Raw genomic sequence first — 10,475 nt, forward strand, 5'->3', positions numbered from 1 at the left:
CCTATGGCGCTCCTGTTCACAGACTTTTGCTAACAGCAGCTCCTTCACCAATAGGAGACAACTGTACTGTAGGGTGCGTTTCCCTTTCACATGGGGATCACAGAATGTGGCGAGCATGTATGTGTTCTGTTCTTTTAAAGGCCTTAATCTCTCTTCCACCTGCTGCTGCAAAATGTCCAGACAATGCAGCACCTCAACTGTCATTCCCTCTTCCTGTTTAAAGGCCTCCAAATTTTCATCCAGGAAATTAACTATAGGGATGATGTCAGCCAAGGTGGCACTTCTGGAACTCAGCTCCTCCGTGACATCCTTGAAGGGCTGCAGGATTTTTACCAGCTGACTCATGACTAACCAGTCATGATGCCCTAGGGGATTCTGCACACCTATATCCATTGAACCAGAAAGTTCATGAAGGGGTGTCTGCAGCTCCACTAACCTCTGCAGCATCATAAAGGTGGAATTCCACTGGGTGGCAATGTCTTGAATAAGATGCTTGTGAGACATCTCCAAATCAGTCTGCTTTTGTCAGAGAACCTGCCCTGCCTTCACACTTCTGTGGAAGTACGCTGCTATGTTCCTGCACTTCTGAATTAAACTATTCAGATATTCATTCTCTTGGTCATTGGACTCCAACCCCAGAGCTGACTTCATTACCAGGTGCAGAGTGTGTGCAAAACATCGAATGATCTTAAAGCGCCCGTCAGTTATTGCCTTAACCATGTTTGCACCATTGTCTATGACAAAGAAACCTGCCTGAGGATTCCTGTCTCACTGGTGCAGTTGCCAGCCCACCAGCATCTATCTGATGCATGCTAGAATATTGGCTGCGGTATGGGCCTGGTCCGTCAGGTGGGTGTGCAGTAAAGCCCACCTCTACCCTGATACTTGTTCAGTAATAGAGCTGCTGCCTGCCCCTGCCTCAGCCAGATCCCACCAGTGTGCTGTCAGGGAGAGGTAAGAGTGTGCAGCATTCATGGCGGTCCAGATATCGCAGGTGAAATGCACACTCCCTTGTGCCTTAGCTAGCAGCACTTGGATGCGATTGCAACACTGCTTGTACAAGCTGGGGATGACCTTTCTGCTAAATGTGGTTCTGGAGGGGACTTTGTAATTTGGAACTATGACCTTCAGAAAATACTTGAAACCCACATTCTCTACTAACTGCAAGGGCTGGTCATCAAGGGCAATCAATTCCCCAATACTCCTGGTTACAACTTTTGAAGCTGCCTGCCTCCTTCCCTGGGATAGCGTTACCGCACTCCACCCCATTTCTTCCATGGTGAGTTGTCACTTCTGCCACATGTCAGGGGGTTGCTGGCCTGCCACCTGACTGCTAGAAGGGGCAGAGGGCGTGGGCAGACTCTGCTCCTTTTCAACCACTTTACGCTGCTTGGAAGGGGTCCCCTGACTGGTACTGCCACCATCCCCAGATGGCAGTACTGTTGTTGGGTCTTGCCTCTTCATATGATGCGTCATGCCAAAATTAGATAGATATCCCATTTGCTTGCCTCTGCTAATAGCCTTGCCACAGTAATTGCACCAAGCAAAATGTGGGTCCTCCATCACTTTAAAGTGGCTCCAGATTGCAGATGTCTTTCGTGATCCTCCCTTCTGTCTAGCCTTGGGGGTGGATGCTGGCACTGGAGCTGAAGTAGTGGGTGCACCCTGAGAAGCAATGCCAGGGGCATCAATCACAATCTGTGCCTGCGCTGACTGCTCTTCCTCCTCCTCATCATCATCACTTTCATCTCTCCCCTGCTGCACTGAAGTGGAGGCAAAGACAGGACTAACTGATCCTCCTAAAACTTCGTCAGCTATTACTTCTTCCGTTTGTGATGAGAATCCCACACAAGATGATTCTTCATCAGAATCAGAAGCAAACAGTGCCTGTGCTACATTGCCAATGCTAAGTCGAGACTGCTGTCCCACAGCTGCTTTTGGGTATCGACATTTTGTCTTGCATGACTCAGCCTCCCCTTCCCTCACCTCCAAAACTACAGGGTCAGAAACAGGTGGTGGCGATGCATCATGTTTTAGGGATGTGAATCGTTTTAGGACGATTAAAATTATCGTCCGATAATTTTAATATCGTCTTAAACTGTTATGGAACACAATACAATAGAGATTCTAACGATTTATCGTTATAAATCGTTAGAATCGTGAGCCGGCACACTAAAACCCCCTAAAACCCACCCCCGACCCTTTAAATTAAATCCCCCACCCTCCCGAACCCCCCCCAAATGAGTTAAATAACCTGCGGGTCCAGCGGCGGTCCGGAACGGCAGCGGTCCGGAACGGGCTCCTGCTCCTCAATCTTGTTGTCTTCAGCCGGCGCCATTTTCCAAAATGGCGCCGAAAAATGGCGGCGGCCATAGACGAACACGATTGGACGGCAGGAGGTCCTTCCGGACCCCCGCTGGACTTTTGGCAAGTCTCGTGGGGGTCAGGAGGCCCCCCACAAGCTGGCCAAAAGTTCCTGGAGGTCCAGCGGGGGTCAGGGAGCGATTTCCCGCCGCGAATCGTTTTCGTACGGAAAATGGCGCCGGCAGGAGATCGACTGCAGGAGGTTGTTCAGCGAGGCGCCGGAACCCTCGCTGAACGACCTCCTGCAGTCGATCTCCTGCCGGCGCCATTTTCCGTACGAAAACGATTCGCGGCGGGAAATCGCTCCCTGACCCCCGCTGGACCTCCAGGAACTTTTGGCCAGCTTGTGGGGGGCCTCCTGACCCCCACGAGACTTGCCAAAAGTCCAGCGGGGGTCCGGAAGGACCTCCTGCCGTCCAATCGTGTTCGTCTATGGCCGCCGCCATTTTTCGCCGCCATTTTGGAAAATGGCGCCGGCTGAAGACAACAAGATTGAGGAGCAGGAGCCCGTTCCGGACCGCTGCCGTTCCGGACCGCCGCTGGACCCGCAGGTTATTTAAGTCATTTGGGGGTGGTTCGGGAGGGTGGGGGATTTAATTTAAAGGGTCGGGGGTGGGTTTTAGGGGGTTTTAATGTGCCGGTTTTGCGATTTTTCGATTTTTCGATTTTTCACGATTTTTCACGATATTTTACCCCCCCAAACGGCAACAATACGATTCCCTCCCCCTCCCAGCCGAAATCGATCGTTAAGACGATCGAGGACACGATTCACATCCCTATCATGTTTAAATTTCATTTTTTTATGGATCGAACTGCCAGTGCCTGCCCCTCCAAAGAGTTTAGATTGCAACAGGTCTCTTTTTAACTTTCATGGGGGACTGGCACTAGTGCCTTTTGAAGTGCCTCCTCTGCCAGTCCCAATCACTCGACCACATCTAGCTTTCCCTGACATTATGGATTTAATGTCACTGCTTAGTGCCTACTGGCTGCCCAGGGGCACAATGCTTTGATATGCACTTATGTAATGTGTGTGCACACACTGAGCTTGTAACTACAAAAGAGGCCCACTGGGGATTTGGCTGCACAGACTGTCCCAATAATATACTTGAGTCTGCTAAATTACCCAGTACCCACTGGCACAGTGCCTTGATATGCACTAATGTAATGTGTGTGCACACACCGAGCTTGTAGCTTCAAAAGAGGCCCATTGGAGATTTGCCTGCACAGACTGTCCCAATAATATACTTGAGTCTGCTAAACTACCCAGTGCCCACTGGCACAGTGCCTTGATATGCACTAATGTAATGTGTGTGCACACACCGAGCTTGTAACTACAAAAGAGGACCACTGGGGATTTGGCTGCACACACAGACTGTCCGAATAATATACTTGAGTCTGCTGAACTACCCAGTGCCCACTGGCACAGTGCCTTGATATGCACTAATGTAATGTGTGTGCACATGCCGAGCTTGTAACTACAAAAGAGGCACACTGGGGATTTGGCTGCACACACAGACCACTGCTGTCCCAGTATACTTGAGTCTGCTAAACTGCCTGCCCACTGGCACTGATGCCCAGTACACAGAGAGACTGAGTGAGTTCAATTAAACAAATGCAGTTAACAAAAAAGCTGGAATTGTTGGCACAGCAGGAAAATTGATGAAATATATTTTTCAATGGCAATTCTAGCAAACTAGCTAGAAATTGAATATATCTCTCCCACCCACAACTCCCAAATGGTGCTTGCAACCTACCCCAGAGGGTGAATTAAACAACAAATGCCACTGCTCGCAGCTTCTCTCACTGGCAGAGAGAGACCATCTCAGAACAACTAAAAGAAGTGCTTAAAAAAAAAACAGGGCTAGCTGGCACTGCAGCCAAATGAAGCACAAATATCTTTTTCTGTCTAAGTAACTAGCCTAGCTAGCAACTGAATACAGATTTGAGAACTCAGACTTGCTCTGAGTACATCCATGTTCCGCAGAGACAGACCACCTCCCAGCCTCCCCAGATCACCCCGCAAAGAAAGTGTGTGGCATGCCGCATGCCTAAGTATATATAGTGCTGTGTCATCAGGAAAAGTGTCACCAACCACTGAGTGAGAGTGTGATTGGCTGCATTACAAAACTTCTTATCGCTGATATGTTGCATTCTGGTCTCCTTGCCAACCTGTCCAACCCACTCTGACAGGGCTGTGAGGTCACTGATGACTCACAGGAAAGGGCTGGGTTTTGGCTATGGATACACCCAAATGGCGTTCTCCAATTTGAAATGGTGGCTAAGAAAAGCGCACAGCACTTCATGGGGAATCGCGATACGTTTCGCGACCCCATGAATACAACGAATATGGACATATTCATTGTGGATTGCCAATACGTTGCAAACGAATGCACACCCCTATTGGTGAGCCTATTAACACCAGCATCAGGTACCGGGGTAGTAACATAGCCATCCTAATGAGGCTTAACTGCACTTCAGGTGATGAATTAATATTCCACCATTAGGATGACCAGGTTAAACTTTGCATTGGATAGTACATCCAGTGTTGATACCTAAAGAGATCATTTAAATAAATTTGCTTTTCTAATTTGCATTTGCATTAGCATTACTGTACAGAAATCTAGTGATAATGGAACTACATGTAAATTACATGTGTTATTGATCTTAGCACATGGACATTAGCTAGTGCTAGCTTGCATTAATGCATATTAATGGCTGAATTTTCAATCCCTGGCACACGCAAATACTGGGAGATATGCTTGTGGCCGCGCACGCACCATACGCATTTTCCAAGCGGCCCAGCCACGCGCGTAACTCCCAGTATGCACGGAAGAGCCGGGCTTTGTAAAAAGGGTGGGCCAAGGGAGGGCCAGGGTCTGGGGGAGGTGAGAGCCGGCCGGGACAGCGCCATTACTTCCGCTTGGGAGAGCAGGTAAGTTTTAAAATAAAAAAAACTAGAGTACTTAGGTGGGGTGTAGGGCTCAGGGCAGAGAGGAGAAAATGGAAGAAGGGTAGGTAGGGAGTTAGGGAAGTTCCTTTATTGGAGCGAATTGGGAGGAAACTGGGGAAGGCCTGATTGCATCACTGCACGCTTTTAAATAAAATCGCCCTTTGTGCGCGCGAGTTGGTACTTGTGTGCACATGCCCGCAAATATAAAATTGGGCGCGCATGTGCTTGCATGTTATAAAATTGGCACATCCATGTGCATGCGCCAGGAACCGCTTTGCGTACTTTTTAAAATTTACCCCTAAATGTGGACATTAAAGCTAACACCTACTAGTTCATACATCCATCTGTGACCTCAGCTGCTAAACTGGTGCATATTTTTTCCTCTTCAAAACTGTTCACTTTAATCTGTAATTTGCAGGTAGTCTTAATTTATGTATTTTGTTACCAGCTGGCACATCAGCATTTATCTGTTACATCCAGTAAATGTTATTGATGGGGATAGTTTTCAAAAATGTATACTGTCCCTTTAAAAATTGTCTAGGGAAAAAGCACCCAACGTGATTTGCATGTGCCTTTTTCCTGTGGATACTTTTTCCTGAAAAATGTGTGTAGCTTTGAAAATGCAAAACTATGCATATTGTTGCCTCTCCCACCTCTAAGCGCATCAACTTTTCCCATAGATACAAAAAATGCATGCCATCGATCCTTGTGTGTACTTTTACCTTCATACAGGATGGGCAATTTTAAGATACGGGTAAATGAAGTTTGAAAATTGCCTTTCTTACGTAACCAACCTTGACGGGTGATCCTTAAACATAGGCTTCAGGTTTTCTTTTTGCTGGAAAACAGCTGGTATGTCCAAAAATGATCTTAGTAGACAGGTGGCCTTTTATTTGCTCAAGATCTTAGGTGCAGGTTTCACGTTAGCAGATGTACATGCCATAGTTTGTTTTTTAGTTATTAAATGCTGAAATGTTGAAGCATGCGGGAGCTGTTGTTACATCTAAGTACAGAAAAAGAGCTTCAGTAAATGCAGTGAAACTGAATCTTAAAGTGCTAAAGAAAGGTTGTTTAACTTATTTCTTGTTTTTTCGTTCTCTTTTTTTTTTTATAGAGGATGGGGTTGCCTGTTCCCAGCGCTGAAGCATTCCGATGGTTCTTTTGAGAGAAGTAGCATACGATTATTTTCAAGGCAGTCTGAAGTGAATGGCAAGCAAAAGTCTTATTCTGAGAACTGCTTAGTCCACTACTGAAGAAAATACTCACACTATTTTAACTTATATACAGAGGTTCCTCAGAAATAATGAGAATTTTTAAAAAGACCTAACTGGGAGCCTGAAGAATTGGCCAGTCTACTTTATTTAATGTAATTTAAGTATACTAGTGAAGTTTTTGTCTTCTTTAAAGTGACTGTCAGACTATTAAAGAAAAGGTTTGGATAACCCCCCCTGCTGAAAACTCATGTATCTTTGAAAAGTAGCTTAATTTTGAAGTATATGTTTTAGTACTGTAAACTGTACAGATAGCAGCTTGTATTTTGTGTGTTTAGACAAAAGGAGACAATCATGTCTGAGCATCTCTGGAGATAAACAGTTTATAACGCAGCAGTGTGGTTCTGCAATTTATGTCTGGAGCAATAAATTTTAGCTTTAAATACTATTTTGCCAGTTGTTCAGTAGCAGCAACAAATAGTAGCACTGTTTTACCTTACATTCTTCACTATAGACCTCATGCAAAGTCCTGCAAGCTGAAATGGTTGTGATTTATTTGTTAATTACTGTCCATTGTATTTAGTAAGAAGAGATCTTACAGCAGGAGTCAGATCATACTATATAGACGGTCTCATCTGTGGCTCATCTGTGGCTGAGCATTCAGGCTTTTCTTGAGGGAAAGGCATGAACTGACTGATCTGATTGGACAGTGGGGTTTTTCTAGAGAATAAAGTGCAAATATGCAGACACATATCAGATGCATTCATTGCTTGAATTTAACCCTAAGAATTTTTTTCTCGTCTCTCCTCTCGTTCTCTCACACACACACTCCCATTTTGGCATGATTCCGACAAAAAATATCAGCCTTCAAATGGTGCCATGTGTTTGTAAGCTTCAAACTGTCAAATCAGATTGAAAGTTTATGGACAGATTGAGCTCCTGTCTTAATATTTCTCTCTGGATTTGGACCTACTCAGTGAGTTCTTTAACAACTAACAGTTAGTTGTTTTGCATAATTTCAGAAGGAATTCTACAGACATGGTGTCCTTTCAAAATACTTTAACTGCCCTATTATGTTGAATAAACTTGCTATAGAACACAAGCATTATCAATGGACATGTAGAATCAGTCTTTTAAAAAGTTTGTCCTTAAATACAGAAAAGCCCAAAGGCCGATATACAAAAAAAGTTGAGCATAAATTTAGGTAGCTATATTAGGATCCTTTCTTAGGTACCTATTTTTTTTTTTGTCAGACTTAGGGCCAAATTCATTAAGGCTTTTCTCCCATTTTCTGTCTATGGGGGAAAACCCTTAGTGAATCAGATACTTAGGTCCCTAAATTATTGGCTGAAAATTCAACTAAATTTAGGCCTGCTATTCATTTGCCTAGATTTAGGAACCTAAGGACCTCATTTACTAGGCATTTTTCCCATAGAAACAGAATGGGAGAAAAGCCATAGTAAATCAGGCCTCAGGAGCCTTGTGATGAAAATCAGTGTTAAGAATCTAACTTTATGTTTTCTTACCCTAAATACATCCCCATACACAGCTACTTTTTAGGGTCCTAAATTTAGGGACCAGATAAACTAGGTGAAGTCAGGCCCTAGCACATTTTCTAAAGTGATAATTTAGGAGCCCACAAAGTCAATTCTTTGAACATTGATCTCAGATGATGGAGTTCAACTTGTAAGTGTAACTTCCTTTTGGGGCACATAAAATGAGAATGGTGTCTGACACTGGTTTGAGAGCTAAGCACCAGTCTCTGGTGGGTTCACAAAGAAATAAACGGTTGAGAAGGTGGTATAGTAGATCTGGCATAGAAGCAAGAGTTGTATTCCTCAAACTGGATAGGGAAAACCACAAAACACCTATTTCTCCTCTTGACCTCCCTAACTACATCCCAACTTCCTCCATGGACTGACAGATGTCTCTCTCAAATCCATTCCTTGGGATAAAAGAAAATCTCACACAATTAGGCTTTAAAACTTTTAAAATTCACGGAATCAGGGGTTCATAGAATTGATTAGCAGCAATATCATCAACAACAAAACACTCTTCCCCTAAAAACAGATGAGGTTTAGTATTCATTTCACCACACAGAATTCTTATTTATTTATTATTTATTTATTTATTTATTTATTTAAAATCTTTTATATTCCATTTATATCAAAATTATGTGCTAAACGGATTACATCATTAATATAAAAAACAATAATTTAATACAAATAAAACAAAATAAAACAGATTTTATCAATACATTAATACACACTATTATTATACAATAAGCACAACATCGTAAATCATAATATATCAAAGTCCTGTCTAAAAGGTTCGGCCTTCAGAAGCCTCCTAAACTGTTTCGGGTCATCAATCAAGTGCAAATCAGGTGGCAAGGCATTCCACAACATCAAACCGGAAACAGAAAAAGATCTTTGGCGGGTTTCACTTAGATGTACCTTTTTAATCGTAGGGATAACTAACAAATTAGTTTTTGCTTGGGCATATAGGACTGTAAAAGATTTGATAAATAGCTTGGTACATCAGACTTCAAGCATTTATATACTAACAAAATAATCTTGAACTGAATTCGGTTCTCAATTGGTAACCAATGAAGTTCTTTTAAAAAAGGACAAATATGTTCATGTTGATGACAACCAACTACTCTTCTCAGTCATAGTCCTATCTGAATAGTTCATCTCCTTTACAAAAAGTGTCCATAATGCTATTGCACTCCATAATCCACCTATGTTGCCATATGACACGCAGAAGCACAATACTGGCTCACTGGCCTCCTAGGGATTGGCCTTGCTGATCTGTGTAGACCAGCTGCCCTCCAAAGAGTTATGAGAGCTCCCCACTCCATAGCAGCAGATCAAAATAAGAAAAAGGCAAAAGAAGTAAAGATATTTTCCAGCTTTCAGCACCACCTTGTACTGACACCAAGTAAGCTCCCCCTTGTTGATCTACCTCATAACACATCCTTAAAGAGATATGCCAGTGTTTCCCAACCAGAGTGCCATGGCACAGAGATATGCCTTTAGACCGGGTCAGATTTGCCATGGAAAAGTCACCACTGCCTGATGTTCAGATCCAGGACATCACCTGGACTGTGCTCTCAGCACCTTCCTGAGAACATGTGTAATCATACGTGCCTCTTCCTCCAAGCTACATCAAGAGCCCTAGAATGTGGTAATTAATGGGCAATATATAGGGAATGGATAGGAGGGCCTTACTTTGAGGTAAGTTTTAAAAACTGGGTGTGTTCCAAAATTGGGAGATGTACATGCATGTAGGACATGCATGCATTCACCCAATTTTAAAAGCTGCCTACATGCATGCACATTTTCTGATACATGACTATCTCATGTCAAACAAAAAAAGGGGCGTGTGTGAGTGGGGGATGGACATTCTGGGGCAGGACCAAGTATCTACATGCTTGGACGCACACCCAGGTCCAGTGCCATGTAACTTTACATCTGCAATGGAGGAGGTATAAGTTAAAAAAATCACAGGCAGCCCTGAGTGGTTTAACTGATCTGGGGTAGATGGGGGGAGTCCAAGCTAAAGAACAGAGGGGTTTGGAGGACTAGCTCTAGACGTGGAGAACTGGTGGACAAACTGGTGAAACTGGTCATGGTGTGGACGTGCACCTGTTATAAAATCCCCCCAGTAGTGTGGCTGAAACCCGACTTTTCGTGGTTGTGCCCGCCCACTTGCAAAATTAGGCACACGCATATGGGTGGTTAGGCTATTGTATAATATGTATGTGCGCTTATGATATAAAACTGTCATGTCTCTGGGCACGCACCGATGTGCACATGTATATGTTCACCCGCGCACCTGTTTGAAAGTTACCATCCCTGTGTAGCACAACACGTTGCACACAGGAATTTCTTGTCTTCCCTCTCCTCAGTCTCCTCCTTTGAGGTTTTCCAATCTGTATCTTATCC

At 44.0% G+C, this 10,475-nt stretch overlaps 1 protein-coding gene across 1 annotated transcript in view; it reads left to right on the forward strand.

The window, feature by feature from the left end:
* Positions 1-7,147, forward strand: part of CXXC4 (CXXC finger protein 4) — a 123,368-nt gene extending 116,221 nt beyond the window's left edge. Inside the window, exon 3 of the mRNA XM_029596980.1 lies at positions 6,429-7,147. Coding sequence (XP_029452840.1) covers positions 6,429-6,479 — 51 coding nt within the window. The 3' untranslated portion in view covers positions 6,480-7,147. The remainder of the gene's footprint in view (positions 1-6,428) is intronic.
* The last annotated feature ends 3,328 nt before the right edge of the window (positions 7,148-10,475 follow it).

This window comes from Rhinatrema bivittatum, chromosome 1 (assembly GCF_901001135.1).
Source record: "Rhinatrema bivittatum chromosome 1, aRhiBiv1.1, whole genome shotgun sequence".
Classification (NCBI taxonomy): domain Eukaryota; kingdom Metazoa; phylum Chordata; class Amphibia; order Gymnophiona; family Rhinatrematidae; genus Rhinatrema; species Rhinatrema bivittatum.